General features: G+C 42.8%; 1 protein-coding gene across 1 annotated transcript in view; it reads left to right on the top strand.

The window, feature by feature from the left end:
* Positions 1 to 22,310, top strand: part of col11a1a (collagen, type XI, alpha 1a) — a 72,081-nt gene that overhangs the window by 45,277 nt on the left and 4,494 nt on the right. Inside the window, exons 38-63 of the mRNA XM_075452139.1 lie at positions 1,584 to 1,637; positions 2,076 to 2,183; positions 4,024 to 4,113; positions 5,227 to 5,280; positions 6,991 to 7,098; positions 7,207 to 7,314; positions 7,718 to 7,771; positions 7,974 to 8,027; positions 8,280 to 8,387; positions 10,979 to 11,032; positions 11,112 to 11,165; positions 11,333 to 11,386; positions 12,255 to 12,308; positions 13,699 to 13,806; positions 14,188 to 14,241; positions 14,359 to 14,412; positions 15,200 to 15,253; positions 17,618 to 17,671; positions 18,615 to 18,722; positions 18,987 to 19,040; positions 19,313 to 19,366; positions 20,087 to 20,194; positions 20,905 to 20,958; positions 21,052 to 21,087; positions 21,194 to 21,247; positions 21,332 to 21,578. Of these exons, the coding sequence (XP_075308254.1) occupies positions 1,584 to 1,637; positions 2,076 to 2,183; positions 4,024 to 4,113; positions 5,227 to 5,280; positions 6,991 to 7,098; positions 7,207 to 7,314; positions 7,718 to 7,771; positions 7,974 to 8,027; positions 8,280 to 8,387; positions 10,979 to 11,032; positions 11,112 to 11,165; positions 11,333 to 11,386; positions 12,255 to 12,308; positions 13,699 to 13,806; positions 14,188 to 14,241; positions 14,359 to 14,412; positions 15,200 to 15,253; positions 17,618 to 17,671; positions 18,615 to 18,722; positions 18,987 to 19,040; positions 19,313 to 19,366; positions 20,087 to 20,194; positions 20,905 to 20,958; positions 21,052 to 21,087; positions 21,194 to 21,247; positions 21,332 to 21,578 (1,993 nt within the window). The remainder of the gene's footprint in view (positions 1 to 1,583; positions 1,638 to 2,075; positions 2,184 to 4,023; positions 4,114 to 5,226; positions 5,281 to 6,990; positions 7,099 to 7,206; positions 7,315 to 7,717; positions 7,772 to 7,973; positions 8,028 to 8,279; positions 8,388 to 10,978; positions 11,033 to 11,111; positions 11,166 to 11,332; positions 11,387 to 12,254; positions 12,309 to 13,698; positions 13,807 to 14,187; positions 14,242 to 14,358; positions 14,413 to 15,199; positions 15,254 to 17,617; positions 17,672 to 18,614; positions 18,723 to 18,986; positions 19,041 to 19,312; positions 19,367 to 20,086; positions 20,195 to 20,904; positions 20,959 to 21,051; positions 21,088 to 21,193; positions 21,248 to 21,331; positions 21,579 to 22,310) is intronic.

Here is a 22,310-nt window from a genome sequence, read left to right as displayed (position 1 = left end):
CAGCAGTAAAGGTGCGTTTTGGTGGCCAAAACCAGCGACAACTTGAATTGGAGGAAGTGCAAATCGAATGTTGAGCCAGTGTCTCTGAGTCAGGGCCGTTGCTGCCTGAGGGCTTCCATTGAATAATACATCACCATAAATCACAAAGTGTGGTGATCAATAAGCCGTGAGACGTAAGTCAGCCAGCACTGGCTCTTTAAGAGCGTTGGAGCTGAAGCTTCGCTTGGTTGTGGGGATGATAGGTTCCAAATCAAATTAGTCTGAGTTTCAAACCGCCTGTGAAAACCGGTTATGGATTTGAATTAAGGGATCCAGTGGAATGGAATTGGACAGGTCAAAGTCAAAATGCAAAGTCATTGTACACACAGCGCAGCTTCTACAGTTAAACATGTTTGTTCCAGTCCATCCATCCACTCTCGGGGATTCCTGGCTTAACTGATCTTCACTGTGTTCGTTTCATGTCATCTTGTTTAAAGACACGAAGCATTTATCAGGTGGAAGGACATGTCTCCAGCAGATTAGGAGATCAGCGAATACATTACAGCCATTTTCTCATCTTTACAGTTTTGATGCATTTACTCAATTAAATATCGAGCTGACTTCTCAGCATTGTGGTGGATCAATATTTTAGGAGAACAATGCAGAGCCCTTGAAGAAGACACAAATCGATGAAAATCGGATTCTTCCTCCGATTCGTTCCGCATCAGTGGCGTCGAAGCTTGGAACTTAAAGCTGCACGCATTAGACGTAGGGCAGTTACATTATTATAGCGCTGCATTTGAAGGTGGCTAATGCGACGACCACCAGATGCCACTCATTCATCGGACCTACAGCAATGCGAAGCCTCGGTATTCCAATGTTCCAGTTGAGCCTTGCTTACCTCAAAGCGGAAATGTAGGCCGTTATGTTAAAGTAATCAAACTGTTCAAACGTTGGGGAAAAAAAGAAAAGGAAAAATAGTTTGTTCCTTTATTTAATTCATTACTCAACAAGAAGTTAATTCAGAAAATTTGTTACGAGAGTCTTTGTTACTACTCCACATGCCCTGTGGCAAACTAACTAAAAAACAGTAAGGTGGCCCTTGGATTTGCAGTGATTTTAATTCATTTAGATTCAGTCATAATTAGTTTGCTTTGGATTACCCATTGTTCAGATCCTAAATGTCCGTGCATCTCCACCACAGAGCAGGCCTCACCAAGAGATGCTGTTTTCATAAAAAAAAGGGAAAAAAAAAAAAAGAATTTGCTCATTTGCTTTACGTGCTTTTGCTCCCAGCATATGTTGTGTACATTTATACATAGTCTACGAGGTATGTTTGTACTTGATTATTTGAGATGAAGTAAATGAATTACTTTTGAGTAAGAAACTGCAGGTGGATTATATATTGACATTTGGTTCCAGCCAGAGTCATTTTTAAGCTTCATCACATATTCATAAAGATCCCAGTTCAGAGTTAAAAACCAAATCCCAGTATTTCTTCAGGTGGGCCGCAATAAAACTGTTTATTTTTATCGTTGTTGTGAATTGCAGTTGTTGATCTGATCTTATCTGATCTGATCTTATCTGATCTGATCTTTCTTCAGGGTTTCCAAGGAAAAACGGGTCCACCGGGTCCAGGAGGTGTTGTTGGGCCCCAGGTAAGAGAAAGTGAAAAAGTTTTTAAAAAGCACTGCCCAGTTTTACATTGAACGATTTTGAAAAAAAACAAACAAAAAAAAAACAGCTCATTTTAAGATCTGTACAGCAGAAAACAGCCTAAGTATTAAGGCTAAGACTAAGGATCACTCACGCTTTGTGGAAAAACATGCAACAAATGGAATAAATTACTCTATCGAGTTTACAGCGATATCACTTTAATGAGAAAGATGACTATTTATATAGGTGATTTATATATAAATGTGTAAAAAGCATATATGTATAAAATAATGTGTGCTGATATAATGTAATAAAAGCTTTTTTTGATTTGAATGTCAGCTGAGGTCTACAGAGACGAGCTTTTAGTCGTTGCATCAGTTCCCTCCATGGTGTTCTTGAATTGCAGATAATGATAATCCAAATGTGTGATAACGTCTTAGGGACCCACTGGAGAAACTGGTCCCGTTGGCGAGAGAGGACACCCTGGACCTCCCGGCCCACCCGGAGAGCAGGGTCTTCCAGGTGCTGCTGGCAAGGAGGGAGCCAAGGTATGAGTTTAGTATACTGTGCTGAAGTGGACCTAACCTAACCAAAGAAGTGGGCTCAGTGTTTCCTCCTCTAGTTATTGAAATTTGAACTTTCTCTGACAAGAGGATACCAACATGCAAATTCAACCTTTATCGCTGCAATTTAGTGTAATGATTAGATTGTACAGTTTATGCCTACTTTGTTCATAAAGAGTTACTGTGTGTTATTTTAGGGCATACAAAGTCCAATAGACTCGTGGAATGATACAATTACACCCTCAGAAAGCAGCAATCTATAACAATGAATTCACCCAGAAACACACCTCGTCAATTATGACACCAGTCTCGGTCCTTCTTGTGCTACACAAGACTCTGCAGCAGCTGAGATTTAGTGTCTGGTTTCATTCTCTCCCTGACCTTCCCCTTCCTGGTAATTGAGTCCCCATTAGGGACAGACAGCACCCATCTGTACAGTAGAAGGATGGCCGGCTCCAAACCAGCCCCTGATTCCCAGGATCATTCAGTAACCCCCCGCGCCTCATTCTCTGCAAACCCCTGTGTCTTCTCCTTTCATTCTCTCCCCTTCTTCCCAAAGCCGACGTGTCATCAAGCCCACACAACCCTAATTTCCTCCCCGTCTGCTCAGACCTGTATTCAGTCTGCCAGGAAACGGAGCCCAAATCCTCTTTATACCTCTCTGGCCCACTTTTTTTGTGCTTTCTTGTTTGCAGATAAAAATCAGCCTGCCAACACAAAAGACAGAATAACAAAGCCTGAAGTAACTTCTCCTGAAGTCAAATGTCCTTGTTATAAGAACAAAATAAACCAGGAGGTAAATTACGTTGCCCTGCCATTACAGCTGGTGTTCCTTCTGTGCGGATGAAATACAAAAGAAGCTTTTAAAGCTGGTTGAGTGTTGGAGTTGAGAGTTAGAGGAGGCTTTAGAGTGTGTACCGTGCATTTTTTAACTCTAACGCTTTCCTTTGACAAAAGCAATGGCTGCTCATTCTGCTCAGTGTCCTGATAATAACTGAAAACACTAATGGCTCATTAGGACGGTTTGGAGCTCTAAATCAGCAACACTTCCATTCCTATTGGTTCATATGTTAGCTTTTAGGAATATAGAGCTGCACATTTGTTTTTGTTTTTAATTCTATTACATACATGCCAAAACATAGAACCAGAACAGTGTAGTCCAGCTCTGGTACTCAGGTTGATACCGCAACAAACACCAGGCCAAAATATCCATTTTTCCCCATGACAAGGAGTAATACTTGAAGTTGTGTATGTAGATCACTCCATTTTGGATGAAAGTATGAATTGTAGAATTTACTTTCAAGTTTGCTGCTGCAAAGACGGCGTCCGTTTCACTCTGAAGCCAGTCCGTCACTGCGGACACGGAGCGGTGAGAGAAGCTTCACTGAAAAGATGATTTATTCAAATAGTTTTTCGGTGTGAAACAGTTCCGTCTGCGTTTAATGACGACACTCATGGAACAGCAATTCAGGCTTCAATCGCTGTGAATGCTAAGCACTGATTCATCAGTAAAAGCTGTCTCATATAAACAAATTTAGTTTATCTTTTATGTCAGTTATTTTTGTTACAACCCTACTATGAGGTGTAGGATTTTTTTCTCCTTTGCCCAGACGTCCACGCCTGGCTGGATCAATGCGCCACACACTGCTTTAGTTCTCGTCTTCGTTTTGGCCCGATGTCAAAAAAATACTGTGTTTCTCAGCTATAACCGAACAGCATTTTAATGCTGTATGCCAGCAAATCAATTGTGGAGCCATTTTTCTTTTAATTGATTCAACATTGGAACCCACAATGCAATAAACACGTTTGCTGTGTGTGTTTACAGGGAGATCCCGGACCACAGGGATCCTCCGGTAAAGACGGTCCCCCCGGCCTCCGTGGTTTCCCCGGAGAGAGAGGTTTACCCGGTGCCACGGTAAGAACTGGACTCCACCCTGCAGCTCTTCCTCGTCGTTTCACGTTACACCGGCGTGTTGGTAGAAAGCGATTGGACATTTGCTGCGTAACAAATGAACCGGCATCTATCCAGAGCCGTTCACCTCATTAGAGACAGCAGCCTTAGAATTCACTCGTAGCGATCAATCCGCCGCAGAGGAAATCCAAAGTGACATCTTACAAATGAACAGGCGTGCTTCTGCATTGCTCCACCGCCACTGACTCCGCAGCTTTAACTGCCACAATGGATAACGGGCCTCTATTATACAATTTGGGATTATTAGTTAAGGATTCATTTGTAAAGTTGTTCCCCTGTTTAACTCAAGGACCAGTTTGTTTGTTTTTTCATTTTTCAGCACAAGCATTTTCAGGAGACAGTAGAGGAATTTGTTTTTTTGTTTGCATTATTTACTAAATAAATTATTAAGCGAGAACTGTAGGCAATTAGACTGGGGTTGCTGGGAATGGGAATACTGTAGGGAGACAAAGTGCCGTGCTTCCTCCATCGTCAAGGTCAGTGAGACGCTGCAGCACAGCAGCACGCCTGATTGTTTTCTGCCATTGTAATTTACCCCGGCACACAGCCACAGCCTGCAGAAACTCATTACCAGTGCTGCCCGGCGTTCTTTTGTGGCCCACGAGAGAGCTGCACACACACGTTGGTCACGAATAAACATACGAGGAAGCCCGTATGAATACAAGATAAACACACATATGTTGCATGAATGTGAGCTTGAATAAAAAATGATCGAACGCATCCTGATGTGGGGAAAATGAATCCCACCACCCCCCAGCTTCCCCATCCAAAGGAGCAGATTTGCCTTTATATAAATTTAGTCTGTTTGGATTGAGTTGAAAATGTCTATCGGATTTCTTTTGACGAGTGCTTGGAGGCTAAACGCACAATAAAAGCACATTTTCAAAAGGCTCTGGCTTTAGTGACGGGCCGGTAAACCGAGGCAGACATCTGGGACTTGATTGGCACAGAATAATGGTGGTGCTAAAACTCAGGGTTATAGATCGTACATGCTGGCTGCTGCAAAGGTCCAAAGAGTTCAACAGTCCTCATGTCTTTTTCCTCTCTTCACCTCAGGGACCAGCGGGACTGAAGGGAGGAGAGGGACCCCAGGGTCCACCTGGTCCAGTTGTGAGTACTGTTTTTTTTTTTTTTTTTACTCTGTGTTATCCATTAGTGTGGCATCGGTGTCTGTTTGTGTCATTGAGACAGAAATAGTTTACTTTTCTTTAAAGTTTCAGGCTACAGCTCTCAAACTTATGCGAGTGTGTTTTGTTTATTTTCATCAACATTTTATCCTCCAGTCAGACAGTGCTGTCATGAGTCTGTGCAAACTCTTTCTGCGGCCCTGCTCAAGAACTTCACAGCTGCAGCTGAAAAGAATAAGAACTGCTGAAATGGAGTCTCGGCGATTTTTAATGACAGACATGAGAGAAAATCCAACATGTTCAATTGATTTAATTGCACAGAGTCAACCAAATACATTCAAACTTATAGCGCCGTCGTGGCTGTGTCGTGCATGGTTTATCTGTGATTTTCCCACCAAAAAAGCAGCAGCATATTTTATCTCCTCATGCTGCACACAGGAGTTTACAATCTGATCATCCACTGGAGTAGCTGGGGATCAGGATTATTTGCTCCATTGCCTCCTGGCACACAAACAGAGTCTGAAACAAATAAATAAGCACGCACACGCGCATCAAAACCACACAGCCTGGAAGCATCCATATGTTGAGTCACATTATCACACGTCCCTGCTCGGTCCCAGACGTTGCATCCTGGCACTGAATGCCCGTGCTGTTCTTCCGTTCCTCTCAGACTGTCACAGAGGGCTGTCTCCTTTTGCCTTTGATGTTTTCACTTTGCGCCCACGTCCAAAGCAAAGTCTTTCCGCGAAACCTTTTCAGGTCCAACATGTTGTGTCTAGTGCACGTCTGTTTTATGAGGCGGTTACCTGGGTGACGCTTAACCCTCCTCCAACACTTGGCACACACCGTTGTATTTTTTTTTTTGCGTGATCTGTTATTAATTGCGGTAAAGGCTCTCATGTATTTTGCACTTGTTGGGAATAATGCAGGAACACCGTGGCCCCACCACACTCATTACAGCCCAGGTACATAAACACATTCATTACTTCTCATCCAGGACAGCTAAATGAACAGTTTTCATTATTACTTGCTCAAATCTTAGAAACCTCGGAGAAACAAAGGTTGGATGCTGATGTGTTTGACATTGTGCTTTTTTTTTAAAAATTTTTACACATTCTCTCTTCACATTTCCAGTTTCCAATTCTTTTTAAGAACAGCAGAGTAATTCAAATTGCAACGATACATCACAGCCTTCACAGAAGTGATTCACTACGCCACAATTCTAGTTTATTGGCAGTTTTCTGGTCGGGCCGTATCTTTTGGGGAAAACTAAGTTAAATAAAGGGGTGGACTGAGTGTCATTCACCACCATGTTTTCATGGATTCAGGTCAACACCAAGTTCTGTTTCTACTGTACGTGTACTGATACGCGTCGGCAGCCCGTTTCCCTCAGAAATGTTTCAGGCCTCAGAGTTTACGGACGCACCGTTGCCTCCCAGACAGCGGCTAATGCCGACTGCATTTTAAAAGGAGCAGCAGTGCTTCATTAGTACTTAAAAGCCACCTGTTAGCGAGTGTTGCTTCTGCTGTTTTGTCACTTTTCCTTTTAAAAGGGTTTGTATGTGTAGCGCTGTATGTGTGATCTTGTTGTTCAGGACGCTACAGCATTGAGACAGAGCCCCATTTATCTTTTCATCGTTTTGTTTTGTCTTTTTTTTTACTTAGTATGTTTCTCTCTTTCTGATGCTTAAAGGGTTCTCCTGGTGAGAGGGGTTCTGCTGGTCAAGCTGGTCCAGTTGGCCAGTCTGGTAGACCCGGTCCCCAAGGTCCCCCAGGACCTGCTGGAGAGAAAGGCGCACCTGTGAGTAGCTTTTCTAACTGGAAGTTTTTTAGTTTTTTTTTTTTTTATACATTCCTTTGACCTCAGATTTTTAAAGCACAGTCAAAACACATTTCTAAATTCTTCTAGGGTGAGAAAGGACCTCAAGGTCCAGCTGGTCGTGACGGTGTCCAGGGTCCTGTTGGTCTTCCCGGGCCTGCTGGAGCTCAGGGCCCACCCGGTGAGGACGGTGACAAGGTCAGTCGGCCACACTTAGCAGAAATCTTTCTGACGCTGCGCTGCCAGTTGCAACTGCTTCTCCATTTGTGACTGAACTGATCTTCATCTCTGTGTTCACGCTGAGGCCATGCGCGTTAAAAGTACGCATCCCTTTCCTTACAAGTGTTCTCTCCAGGTTTGTTTTCGAATGTGCAGCAAAACACAACGAGAGGAGATGCAAAAAGTGAAACACCGTTTTTAGCTGCCGTCATCAGCCGCCGCTGGGTTACCATTAGGCAGCCGGTCGAGCTGCACACCCATACAGATGTGTGACAAGATTCTAGCTGCAGATAATGAACGTGTTTCTGCAGCTGAGACATGGTGTGGACATTTAGAGAAGAAGCGAAGTCAATCAGTAACTGTGTGTGCTTCTCTTTCCCAGGGAGAGGTTGGAGAGCCTGGTCAGAAAGGAAGTAAGGGAGACAAGGGAGAGCAGGTGAGTTCTGAAAAGCAAATGGAGTCATTCCATTTCTAATGGATTCCAGCAGACATGCACACATGTATATAACACTTTGTAATAAAAAGGAGCCGTGTTTCATCTAATTCCATTGCATGTGATACACAAAGTGTTTTGATATTTCTATAGCTGTCATGAAATGTGCATTTTGATGGTAACTTTTTTTAATTCGTTTGTTCAGGGTCCTCCTGGACCAGCTGGTCTCCAAGGTCCCGTAGGTGCCCCAGGTCCTGCTGTAAGTACAACTATCCTGAACATAGTTTCAGCGGCTTCTCAAATGAGATAGGAAAGACACACGCGTCACCAGAAGTCCCAATATTTTTTTAAAGTTTTTAAAGGCATACATTTTCTGTGTGCCAGTGGACTTTGCTGGTGTTTTATAAAGAATTAAACACATTTATAAAGATAAAAGGTTTAGTATTTTGACCAGTGAAAATGTTAAGCTTTAACAGAAGGTCACAGCTACAGAGTGCATGTTGTTTCTCAGGGAGCTGATGGAGAGCCTGGTCCGAGAGGTCAGCAGGGTATGTTTGGACAGAAGGGAGATGAAGGATCCAGAGGTTTCCCTGGACCCCCCGGTCCCATTGGTCTACAGGTTCGTACCATAACCTATGATTACAGATTGGAAGAGCCGTTGGAAAACTTGTCTCTTATACTATTTAACGTACATTTTGTGCACATTATAGTTACGGCGATCATTGCGTTGAAAATGATTTAGATTTGCTCAGATTGTCATGAAAGGTCACAATGATGCAACTCTGCATCGGCCCCAAAAGAACAGGGGAGAAGCCAAGCATCCCCTCTTGCTTCTTATTGAATTACTCACCAACCACGCAGGAATAGTCTCATTTAGGCAATTTAGTCCCTCATTGAGCCTTCACTGAGATCTGAAGGCTTTGTTTACCACATTGGACAAGTTCTGCCTTCAGGGTTTGTTTAATACATCTTGTTTCTGATGCAGTTTCTTTCACTTTCTGGAGTGAATTTCAATTATTTCAAAAAATGAGATAATGGGCATCTCATTTTCTGGTTTGGAAAGAACTCAGGCAACTTGGCATGATATTTCAGCATATGGCCGGCATCTAAACAGGCACCCAAGATATTTTCTACTTCAAACATGCTGGAGAGGCTCACATTGGCCCGATTAAATATTCCATATTTGTGACCAAATACATCACATTGCCAGTTAATTCAGGAATCCCTGAAAATCCCTGATTTTCCTCTGTTCTTCCATTACACCTTGACAGCGTCACTTCTCATTTCGTCAGCTGGTCTTTTTCCTTTGGTCACATTGGAGGGGGAGAACCAGCTGAGGAGTAACATGAAATAGCACACTGTCGAGTTCTGAATCGGGGGAATTACTGCATGGGAAGTCATTAGCACTGGTCAGTTAATACCGGCTTCGGTAATCAACCACAGCACAGGGTAACATGTTGGAAAGCAGAGGAGAGGATTTGCATCCCACGGATTCAATATGCCCTTGAGTTAGGAAGTAGGAAAACACAGGTTTTTATTATGAGGGGTCCAATCAACAGAACAGATTGGGCATTCACTCAGTTTCTAACAGCAGGAGCATTTTAATGACAGCAGGCAACAATAAAGAATCAAAAGCGGTTGTCTCGCCTCTGTGTAGCTAAACTTTCATCTTACACCACGCTCCATTGGAAAGGACGGTATGGAACAGTGACCTGTTGATGATTATACCCCTCACCTTTGTTCTCAGGCGACATCCATCTTTTATTACCACCCGCGCTGTCTCTGCACAGCCGTCTAAGCAATCGATGCTACATTTTTATTTTTAATGTACAACATTTTGGGCTATAACTAAATGGGACTCACCTGAAGACATAGTGAAGTGTTGCCTGAAAGGCAGATCAGATTTGCACAAATACGTTGAGATAGAGCAAACTGCAGTCCAGCAAGTCTTAATGATGTTTTGTTGCAGCATGACAAAGATTTAACGGGGGACCCTTCCCTCAGTTGTAGTCCATTCATTTGAGATTATTTGCTTTGTAGTAATCAACTTCTTTAGCCCAACACTTCAGAAGTTCACCACAGATTGGGGTCATTGTCTTGATGAAATTACACAAACTACTGCCCATCCCATTCCATGGAGCTACTCTATCTCTGCGGGATTGTATTCAATGGACTTTTAATTGGGAGTAATTCACTTCCCATTGTGATTCCATCAATAGCAAGGACTGATCTGCTCCAATAGTCTCTTCCTCATCAAGTGCATTTACCAGGCTGCATAATTAGTAGCACTACTAATGATTTTAAGATAAGAGGAAACCTTTACACAGATGATATCTCTCAGCAATGGAGGAGCTGACATGCAGCCTGTACCCCGTGATATTACTTTGAAAACAAGGGGACTGAAACCCGCATACTGTGTAATAACATTCACAAAGATTATGTAGAGAAATAAAGTCTTCGATGCTTTTTCACGCAACCCTCCACCTTACACTGATGTCAAAAACGGCCTCCAAATCACGTAGCAGACACAGAAATCACGCCACAGATATTTAATCATGCCAGTTACTGGTAGAAATGTCAGGGATCAAACACACCTGACCAGGCTGCTCATTTAACATGCATAAGTGAGCTGAATTCGTGCGTGCCTGCATGTTGGAGTCATGACGCACACGTCGCCGACAGCAAAAAGGGAAGCGAAACAGGCGACGAGTATTTTCTTACATGGGTAGGAAGCTGTAGCATGAAATCACTGCACCACCATCTGTGAGTTTATCTGGAGGGTTCGACCCCTCCTGTCCGATATCTCAGACAGTTTGCGTTCTACAAAGTCTCATCCAAGTCACGCTTTTTAATTCACTAGACTTATTCCTGACCTTGCTCTGCATATTCTTGTTGAATATTTCATCCAACAGATAATAGGACTACACAGCGGCAGTTAAAACTTGGATTCAGATTTTTTTTTTTATACGGATTCATTTATGCACATTCTGGCTCACAGATATGTTCAATATTTAGTGTATCGCCACAATGTATTCCAGCAGTCAAATCAAATCTTAAATTAAATGTCAAGCAGCACCGGCTGGTGTGAATACTGCACAAACAAATTAAAATCATTAGGAGAGTTGTTGCTTATTCATGCAACAGCACCTTGTTGTTATAATATGATTACTTTCTTTCCACTCGGTGTTTATTCATGTGATTTGTCCACAGGGGCTTCCTGGACCTCCAGGTGAAAAGGGGGAGAATGGTGATGTTGGGCCCATGGTAAGAGGCATAGCTGCTCTTTGTAAATACTTTGAATTGAAATAAACTGCAGTGATATAACGCCAACTCTTCTCTGCAGGGTCCTCCTGGTCCCCCGGGTCCCAGAGGTCCTCAGGGTCCCAGTGGAGCTGATGTATGTATGGCTTATGAGTGCAGTGAAAAACATGCGCTGCCTTTTAAAATGATCCGCTGTGACAGATGTTTAAAGCCATCATTAACTGCGTTGCTTGTTTTACGCCTGAAGGCCAGTGTATTATGTTAAGTCCTCACCTCACCCCCTCTCTTAATGTCTGGCTGCAGGGTCCGCAAGGTCCTCCGGGTGGTGTGGGTCCCGTGGGATCTGTGGGCGAGAAGGTAAGAGTCGCACCACTGCTCACAGGAGTGTTCTGTCTGCTCAGTGTGTTTAAAAAAAAAAAGATAAACGTAGGACTTAAATGTTGCCGGCTCACATCTTCCAGACCATCCAGCTGCACACATTTACACTGGAAAAAATGCCCCTCCAAAAATAAGTAAGAAAAACAACAAATACAAGACGTTTTTGCTTGAAATTAGCAAAAAAAATCTGCCAATGGAACTAGTGAAAATCGGCTTGTCAAGATGTCTTGAAATAAGATGTGATATTTAGGACTTTTGAGATAAAAGTGATCTTGAAATTAGCTTAAAAACCTCTTCAAATGTCAAAAAAGCTTGTTTCATATGATATGGGACTCAAAACAATTTGTTTTCAAGACTTTTTCATTTAACAAGATATTCCAGATGTATTGTCTTCAAACAAGTCCCTATATCTGGCTGAAATAGTACTTGTTAGGCAGTTGTGTCTGATATTAAGTGTAATGAGATATTTTGACTAGAAATGAGACAAATATACTTGGTAAGACTTTGATTTTTTTTCCCAGTGTAATATCACCTGCAGACTGTTCTGAGGTAGAACTCTGACACTATCAACGTCTGTTGAACAGTACCGTTCATTTGACTGCCAGTTGGCAGATGGCTGCACCATTAGGTCATTAATGCTGTATTGACTTAAATATGAAACACGAGGAGCTGCATTTCAAATGGAGTAACTTTTAAACTTGCTAGTAATCAATTGCAATCATTGACATCACATGTGGAAAATATTGAACAGCTTTGGGTGTTGTTGTTGGGTCTGTGATTTGGGAAACTCTCCATGTGTCAGTTTGTTGACTTATTTGTCCAGACACTGACATTTATCTAACCCCAGGGCGAGCAAGGAGAGGCCGGAAACCCAGGACCGCCCGGAGAGTCTGGAACTGGGGTAAGGAAGCTCGGTTTTTGTTGTGCGTCAAGATTAATACGTGTAGCAACAGTTCTCTCCATCTGTTCACGAATGTATGTCCCTGCCACAGGGTGCAGGTGTTTTTCCACTACAGTGTGAGTGTTTCAAGGGTCCACTGGAAAATATTGTGAAAAATAACATCTCATATTTGCTGTAAATATCACTGTCGCTGATCGTCTTTATGTTCATTACAGAGGTGGTCGACAGTAACACAATACATATCAACAACATTAATGGATAGCCTCAGGGAAAATAAAGAGAAAACACAGTGTAATGAGAGAGTTTTTTTGGGTTAGAGTGGCACAGTGTGTTCATCACGGTGAAAGTAATTGCTCCTCACATTTAGGCTGGTATATCATCCCAGCATGGCTCCTCTGCTTTGCACCACATGTCCACACAGCCTGCCAAATTGAGTCTGTTCCCAGACTCTTAAGACGTAATTACCAAGAGGACATGCCTGGTGCTTCTGTCCTAGAGAACAACGTTTGCATGGAACAAATTTGCATCAAAACACCAGACACTTATTTGGCCGAGTACAGCTTCAAGTGTGATTTACCCCTTTGTGGAACACCACTTTGTTATTGGACTTCAGAGTATATGTAAGTTTTTTATTTGTTTTTGTTTTACTGAACGTCCGAGCTGGTTGCGTGATGTTAATTTATTAGATCCACATAATGCCCCGTGTTGTTGCCAAATAGAAACGGTTGGCTAGTTGCTTTTCTTTTCTTTTACCAAAGCCCCATCACTGATGGCTCTATTAGCTCTGCTGCCTCATCCATCATTATGGAGGCAGAGATGGCCTATTTCCTGTGCGATCTGCAGGGAAGAATGATTACAAGGGTTCAAGATAGCCGCTGCTAGTTCCCCGTTTGTTTGCTATTGGCACTGACATTTACAAAGTCAGTATGGGAGGTCACACACACAGTCATAAGTATCAGTGTTTTTTGCCTCAATGTGTTTCTACATTTCAGTGACCTCCCTCCACTAAAAGGCTGCAATCAAAATCTTAATCCTTTGGATCACTGTGTCTACTCATACATATATTAACTCTGACATTCAACGCACAACATACACCAACATAGATACATACAATTATGTATGATGCGATTTATGATGACATGATATCGACAGCTGTTAAATATCACGCTACAGAAAATCAAACTTTTCCATTCGATTCCACATGACTTGTGTTGACCATCCAGTGTCAGTATCCTGTGTTACACGCACTGAGGTCATCCTCAGATCCAGTAGCTCTCAGTAGCATCTGACTGCGGGTCCGGTTTTATTCCTCGGTTCAGTGTAAGCACTTTTAAAAATGCTGCCTTTTGTAATGACTCGATGAATGCCTCCCCATCCTCCATCACTATAGGGACCAAAAGGTGAGAGAGGAGAGAAGGGTGAAGCTGGCCCACCTGGAGCTGCTGGACCTGCTGGCGCCAAAGGACCCCCTGGAGATGACGGTCCAAAGGGCAACCCTGTAAGTGTGACTAAAATCGGTAAAGGATTGTTTTTTTCTGCTCAGTCAGATACTGATTTGAAGCAAATGTCTCATACAGCCTCGGGGCTGGCAATTTTATCCTAGAACATACTGCAGAGGTAAAAAGCCTTTCTTATTGAGGGAGATTACATTTTATGCCTGTATGATAATGGGATGCAGGGAGGACTTCTCTCGTGGATTTGCAGCATCATCATTAAGTCCATCAAAGTACCTTAACAGATTACCAGGTACACAGGATTGAATTACTGTCTAAATGACCAACTATGTCACCAATACCTGTATCCAGGGAAATTATGTCTCAGTAACAGTGCCTCAGGTTTTATTTTTTACACTGATGGATCTCATTTCTCTCTCTTAAAGGGTCCTGTTGGATTCCCTGGAGACCCTGGGCCCCCTGGAGAGCCAGGTGTTGCTGTAAGTATGAAATGAGATATAGGCCATGTTGGATACATACATTAAACGGCTATAATATATGATGGATCTTTTTACTGGACAAGTTATGTGACCCGCACATCACTCTTTTTCTCTCAGGGTACTGACGGCGAATCAGGAGAGAAGGGAGAGGATGGTGAATCTGGTCAACCCGTAAGTTGTTGACACTTTTCATTACTTGGACTGAACAAATGACTGCATAAGTATGTATGAGTACTTTGTATCATATTTGAGAGCCATTTTACAAGCAAGCACATGACCGCAGCAGTTAGCTACTTTTACACCAAGTATGAATTAGCCTTTTTTATATCTTAATGTAATGCTCCTTCACAAGTTTACCCTCCTATGAAAGGTGTAATTATGTTTAGTGAATAAGTCATTTTCGCTGCAGCATTTGAATTCATGAAATGGACTTCTTTCTCTTGGGTGTTGAGTAAATTGGCTTATCTACTTGTAAATTCAGTAAGTATGATTACAAACAAAAGCCAAATACTAATGTGGAAAGTACAACAAATCACAACTCTCAATGCATTATGTGAAAATGAGCCCTTATTATTGCCAAAGGAAATCTTAACTTACACTATAAAGTTTTTGTTTTATTAAGACCAGTTGGATGCTGAAAAGTCTTCAAAGATGCATTACAATGTGATAAACTAAACTGAGGTAAACGTCTGCATCCTTATATGTAACAGTGCAATAAGCTGCACTACTTTTCGGCTATGGGATATTTTACCAAAGCCAGCCATAAAGAATCAATGTGATTGATTTCAATGAACAAACAAGAAATCTGGGTTGAATCGCCTCAATATTCTGACCTGCTCTCTGTGTTCGACCCCGTCAAAGCAGACGCATTCTGTGATGTTTGCTATTCTGCCATTACAATTCAGAAGAAAATAGTCTCAAAGCATCCTGCATCACTTGTTTCTCTTCTTGTTTTCAGGGACCTCCAGGTCCATCAGGAGAGGCCGGCCCACCTGGCCCACCTGGCAAGAGAGTAAGTCTTTGGCCATTAAAGCCGCAGTATTTGTGTTTGTGACGCATGGATGTGCCTGCAGCAATGATCTGAGCTCGACCAGCCTGCTAGTCCCTTATCTGAAAGTCTGATCGATTTGATCTATCAAATCTAGGTTTAGTGGTGTCTTAAGTCTTTCTTTTTTTTTATAAATAGCTGAAGTTATTAAATATATGGGGGCAATGAGCCAGTATTACCTCACGTTGCCTCGCAGCAACTGTTCTCAACAACTGTTTTGGCAGTAAAGCTGCAGAGATACATTTTCATTAAAAGCAGATTGGAGCGTGTCGGCTTAAAGGTGGGCCGCGCACCACGCCTTCTGTGAAGGAAAGCCCACTGAGAAAAGAATGTCACGATGTGAATGTCGCGAGTTCGTTTCAAGAAATTGAAGAGGCTTACGAGAAAAAAGAAAGAAAAGTTTGTGGATTCCATTTCAGTTTTTTCTTGTGGCCTTGGGAAAGAAGTGAAAGACGTGTTCTGACACATTGATCCACGGCTGCCTTACTGACAGCAACGGCAAAACAAAAGCAGAACATGGACATGTTAAGAGGTTGTTAAGAGTGTTAAGAGCTTATCAGAAGACAAGTCCCAGCTATTAACGGGCCCAGCAAAAGAGATGAAATACAATAGAATCTTTGAACGTGTTCATTGTGATGCAATTATCATTTGACAGCGACGGTATCTCACAGATGGATCTTCGTATTTTGTTCCCAGTCAGATGTTAAAATGTCGACTTAGTTAGACTGAAATGACTTATTACACTTACCTCGCACAGCCTAATGTCCTCACCAGGACATTGCACACCCACCATCGTATCATTTGCAAAGCTCCGACCGCAAAAAAACACTTGTTCTCTACTTTAGGGAAACTCAGTTTCGGTCTTTTTTTTCCATTCCGAGGAGCGATGTCCCTGATGAGGCTGGGATGTCTGTGTGAGATACCAGAGCTCGTAAACTTTATTATTGAACGCACGTGTCACAGATGGGGAACAGGAAAATGAGCAGCCATTCTTCTAAATTTCAAAGAAAAGTAACAAATAGGAAAAAAAAAAAAAAAAAAACACATCAGGCACTTTTAAACCAAGGTTGACTGTTGTGCCAAAGTACACGGAGAAATGTATGTTCCGTGTATTTAGCATGGTATGCAGCACCTGCGGGGTCAGGGGATCATGGTTCGGAAAAGGGCTGCTTTTCAGAACACAAACCGGTCTTAAATCCCACAGGAAATAAAGCAGACCCAGGATGAACCCAATTAGCCTGGAGTATGAAATTCCACAGCACGAATTGGTTTGACATTTTGGCCCTTTATGTGTTTTTCTGTTGCATTTCGTCAGTATGAATTTGCTCTCTCTCTGCACTTGCCGTTGATTCATAATAAGCTGATTGGGCTTAGTCACATATTTTGTTTGATGGGATTCTATGATGACTGACTGCTGGACGTGTATTCCTCTGGAACACTTTTATTAACCCTGTCTAGCTTTAATTCTTTTTATTGGGGTGCAGGAGCCTACTTATTCTTTTTTTTTTTTTTTTTTTTTTTAACTCTTTAGTCTCAGTAACTGGCAGCCATCTTGTCCTATTAGAAACTGTAATAATCTGCTTCTCAAATTCACGACAGTGCAGATCTATCAAAACGCTGTTGTGGCAAGCTTTATAAGACGGACACGCCTGTACGCTGACTCGAGCTGCTGTGTATTGTGCCTCGGCAGAAGCCTGCCTCCTCACCACCAATAAGAGGTACATATCAGGGCAAGATGAAAGCTCCAAGACCTGAGGAGATCTCACATTATAGACTCTCAGTCAATAGCACTCAGGCTGCAGTCGGCCAGATGAGAGTGGAATTTGGATGCAGGGGGGTTTGAAAAGGGAGACTGAAGTCGGAGTTGAAAGAAATCCTTGTGGTTCTAAAGGAGTCTGATCAGACAGAAAAGATGACCTTGCAAAGGTTGTGTGTGTGTGTTCTGTGGGGATGTTTATGTGACTGCATGATTGTATGTTTTTCTGGGCAGTCGCTCAAATATATCTTGACATAACTGAAGTAGTTCACGTTTGACGTCATTGGATTACCTTCCCCCGTTTGAATAAAGCTCCCACCAGGTATTTATCAACCAAGACAACTGTTCAATATGAAATCTAATAACAGTGAACTAAAAATATCAGGATTCTGGGGAGACGACGAGGATCACTTCCTCTTATAGACACAAGCATCGTACATAAACACAGAACGCGTGTCATTCTTCAACGAATCAAAGACGTCTTCTCCTTTTTTTCCGGCCGCGATCGGTCACTTGTTTGTTTGTTGATGCTGTGTTGGAATGCTGAAACTCTGTCCTTTGATTCTCCTCAGGGACCCCCGGGCTCTGCCGGTGCAGAGGGCAGGCAAGGAGAGAAGGGCGCCAAGGTAACGAAATCAATTCATGCTTTGCACAGCAGAGCCATCTCAGCAAGTCCCTCAAGTTCCTGAAATAAAAGCGCAAAAAAACAACAACACAAAAGTTGTTTACTTTCCATCATGGATTACATGGAAATGCATGCAGGCAGCAGGTTTATGTCTGAGATTCGCCAGTTTAAATGTCAACACTACAGCATGTTTGTGTGGCCCTCGGGTATTCAGTGTTACTGTGCATCAGAGCTCACCAACATTTTGCTTTAATTCGGACCCCTGATCTAAGCTCTCTAAGCCAGCAGCGAAAAGGTTAATGTTTTCTTTGCTGCCGCATTAGACACCAGAGTATGGATGTGATTCTTTCCAATATGATTTAGAAGTTTCTCTAGAACGTGTTCAGTATTTGTGCTGTAAAAGTTACCGTCGACGCTCTGTGATGTCCCTGAAAAGGCATTTTGAAGCACCTGATTGGAAGCTCTGCAGCTGCGACACACATTCAGTGAAGTGGTCCCGGCAGCTCGGCAGTAAGCCTGTAATCTTTAAGTAACTCACAGCTCAGGCTCAGCTTATCTGATTTCTATGTGCTCCCTGTACTTTCTTTGTATATTGATGTGCGTCTGATTGCGGCTGGTTTTTAGGTAACAACACACAAACATATGAATATTTAGCTCCATCTATATTCCTCTGAACCTCATGTAAGGCGACAGGAACTCGTCCACATTTACTCCAAAGTTTCTTATTCTGTGTAACTGCTCTACAATAATATTTATATTCTAAGGAAGAACCAACTACATTTACCTGTGGTGTGTGGCTTCACTTTCTCTTCTTTCCTCTATTTTATCAAACGTAATCGTTAATATTCAGAGTCAACAGTCGGTGAAACTTCATGAGTTCACAGTGTTGCGTTGTGCAGCTCAAGCCATGCACTCCCACCACTTGTATGTATGTCCACATACAGGGTGAAGCAGGCGCCGAAGGTCCAGCTGGTAAAACAGGACCTGTTGGACCCCAGGGACCTCCAGGGAAGCCTGGTCCAGAGGGTCTGCGTGGAATCCCCGGGCCTGTTGTAAGTCTCATAGAGACATGCATGCTCAAACTAAGAAACACACAGTGTCCCCTTATAAAAGTACTGCAAAGGCATGATGATAGACTTCATGGAATAATCAATACTCCCATTTGGCTTATACTGTAGTTTCACTTGTTTATTCCAGCACACTTTTCTTCCCTGTTTGGGCTATTAATCACCGAGCTGTGAACAGAAAATCAATAGAAGACCAGAGAAAACTACAGCAGCCTGTATTACTCACTACAACTGAATGGCTTTTTACAGGGTGAGCAAGGACTGCCCGGCTCTCCAGGACAAGATGGTCCACCAGGTCCAATGGTTAGTATGCGTAATATCTTCTGTCTTCTGTCACTATGTGCATTTATTTATTTATCTATTTATGTCACGGGAGTTGTTGGAGGGAGTATTTTCTTCAGAAGCTACAGTCCCACAACTAAACATACAGAGAAAATATTCCTTCTCTCGTTTTTATCTTTATTTGCTGATGTCCTGTTTCACCTTTTTTGTCCTCTTGCTCTCTCTCACATTGCTCCGAATGTCCTTTGTACCTTCTGAAACTGTATTTTTTTTATTTAACTGTTGTTGTGCAGGGTCCTCCCGGTCTTCCTGGCCTGAAAGGTGACCCTGGGTCTAAAGGTGAAAAGGTAAGCGTAGCCCCGCCTCCAATCTTAAACTGGTTCCATTTCTGTGAGAAAAAAAACCTGTAAGCAGTGACAGGAACCGCTGGTCGGTGTTAATTCTCGTAGAACTTATTGAGGCGGCGTTGGAAAACGTTTTAGAATTACTGTGCATTACACGGACGTTTAGGAAAAGAAATCCATTTGTAAAGAAAAACGTCTTCACACGATTGCAGTGCAGTTGAGTGTGATGTATCACTCCAATCTGTCCAATCTCGGTCTGTTCTTCGCTGCCACTGGCAAATTTGCCCGGTGAAGTATAACTGTCAGGAATATTCAGACAGCGCGCATCACTCTATCTGGATGCCTCGCACACCCTGACGTGTTGGCATGAGAGAAAACAGTTTGAAAGAACACAGTGCAGGTGCTGGGTCTTTAACGCCGTCAAATCACTGGACCCGGTTAGCGCCTGTCGTGTTCAAAGTCATTATCTTAGTGTTGGGAATTGGCCTCCGTCACTTTTTCATTTGCAGAGAAGTTTCTTTCGTACATTTTGTAGGAAAGAAATTTCAATTAAATCCCCTGCGGGCTTGTTGGGTAATGAAATTTACGCCTTCCAGCCTTGTGCAACAAAGCAATGTCGCCCTTATCAGACATGTATAATTCTAAAGTTTGTGTGCGTGTGGGGCCGTTGCTGTTTCAGTTGACTGATCTGTGTGCGTCTGCATATTTGTTTTCATTCCGCAGGGTCACCCGGGTTTGCTTGGTCTGATTGGACCTCCTGGAGAGCAAGGAGAGAAAGGAGACCGAGGTTTACCTGGGCCCCAAGGTTCTCCTGGTGGCAAGGGTGACAATGTAAGTGATTGATGACTCTTTTCCCCCTGCTGGTCTACAGGCCATTTGGCCTTCACTTCTTACCATTTTCAGCCCATTTGCCCCTCCATCCAGCAAACCCTTTGTTGGATGTTAGCTTTTAACATTTTATGGGTTTTTTTTGTCAAGTTCTCAGATCTGTTAAGATTGTGGTCAGTTTCTTCTCTGATCATTTTCTGTGACCAACACAAGTTAGAGTTTTGCTCGAAGCCACAGAGTTAAAAATTTAACTTTTTTTTTTTTTTTTTGCATAATCCCTCCATTTAAAAATGAGGCAGTATTGAAACAAGGTAAAAGCTTGATTAAAAACTGATGGCAGCCTTCATCCGGTTTTTTAAATAAACATGACTGAACATGGTCCTCGGCCTTCGCTTGCTCAGTGATTTAAAGTGATGCGTTTGAAGGTGCTTTAGGCGAATGAAATCGCAATTTCAGAACACAAGGGCTTCGGAAAGCTTTCATTTATTTTGCCATTTCTGTTTCAGGGCTCAAAAAGCTCTGAATTGTTAGGTTTGATGATGAGCTTCGGGAAAAAGCAGCCCATAAGTGCTGCGTTTTCACTTTTCAGGGCTGAAAGCATTCATTCACTGATCCTGCTCCTGCATATTCTGTACTTTTCACTCACAATGACACTTTGGTCTCAGTTGCATCGGTCATGAATATCTGACATCTTCAATGTTTTCGGATCACAGGGTATCAGTGGAGCAGCCGGTCCTTTTGGTCCCCCGGGTCCCCCCGGTCTGCCTGTAAGTCCTCTGCTTATTTCAGCTTATATTTACATTATGCTCTCATAAAGTAATGACTTGTTCATTTGCTGTGCTGTGTTCTGTGTATTTCAGGGTCCTCAAGGTCCCAAAGGAGCCAAGGGTTCTTCTGTAAGTAAAAACCTATTTTAGAAGGTGGATTTCCACTGTGACAAAAAAAAAAGGTTTGACGTTAAATCCGACATTGGTCAAACTTTTCTACTCGTGTTTCTCTCAGGGTCCTGCAGGTACAAAGGGAGACACCGGTGCAATCGGTCCTCCCGGTCCTCCCGTGAGTATTTCAGACGCCTCCTGCATCTGTTGCCAAAGCATTGAGTCAAGATTGGGGGCCAATTTTCTTGTATTTGACCTGTAGGGCCCACCGGGGGAGGTTATCCAGCCACTCCCCATTCAGTCACCCAAGAAGACCAAGCGTTCCAGTGACATCCAGTCGGATGTAGCTGGCACCATCATGGATTACGGCGAGGGCATGGAGGACATCTTTGGCTCACTCAACAACCTCAAACAGGACATTGAACGTATGAAATACCCCATGGGCACACAAAACAACCCAGCCAGGACGTGCAAAGATCTCCAGCTCTGCCATCCGGAGTTCCCCGACGGTAAGCTGAAGCCCAGCAGGCGACACAAAAAAGAAAGACTAGAATGGCTTTTTACGCGTTGTAAAGATAAACTTCTGTTTGTTGTATGGTACTTCTGGTTTTGTACGGTATACAATAGGAAAGGTTAGGCACACTTTCCCTTTTATGAGTAGGTACATCTCATTTTTGGACTGTTACTGTCAAACTGGTTGTGTTGCCACAGAAAGAAGCTTAATTATTAGTCGAGATAGCAGGGTTTCACTTTATTCCCTTAATCCCTGCTGTTGGTCTGACAAACAGCTTCTCGAGAAAAGAAGACACTTTCAGACTTTTTTTTTGCTCAAAGTGAAGACAGCCGGAGCTATCGGTATTTGAAATTTTTTAGTTCCCTTGGTGTCTTTTAGGCTGCGTTCGCAAACTTATTGCAACTAAATTGAGGAAACGACCTCAGGGCCCCTCAGTCCTCTCAAGAAAGAATTTGTAGTTATCAGGGTGACAATTGCAACAAATGAGCAGCTTATAGACAAAGCTGTCTCTACTTTAACATTTGCTCCAGATTTATTGTCAGGAAAAGAGAAGTGCTTTGCTTCCGGCATAATGACTCCATTTTATCCAGCCATGTGTACGAAATGAAAATGAGCAGCAAATGACTTCAATCAGAACCTCAGCGACGTTGAGGGAATCGAGCGCACTTTAACTTGAAACTAGAGCTATACTCTGTCTATTCTCTGTGCACGTGGGTTGAACAGGAAA

Source organism: Odontesthes bonariensis, chromosome 20 (genome assembly GCF_027942865.1).
Source record: "Odontesthes bonariensis isolate fOdoBon6 chromosome 20, fOdoBon6.hap1, whole genome shotgun sequence".
NCBI lineage: Eukaryota > Metazoa > Chordata > Actinopteri > Atheriniformes > Atherinopsidae > Odontesthes > Odontesthes bonariensis.
This window is presented reverse-complemented; position numbering and strand designations above follow the sequence as displayed.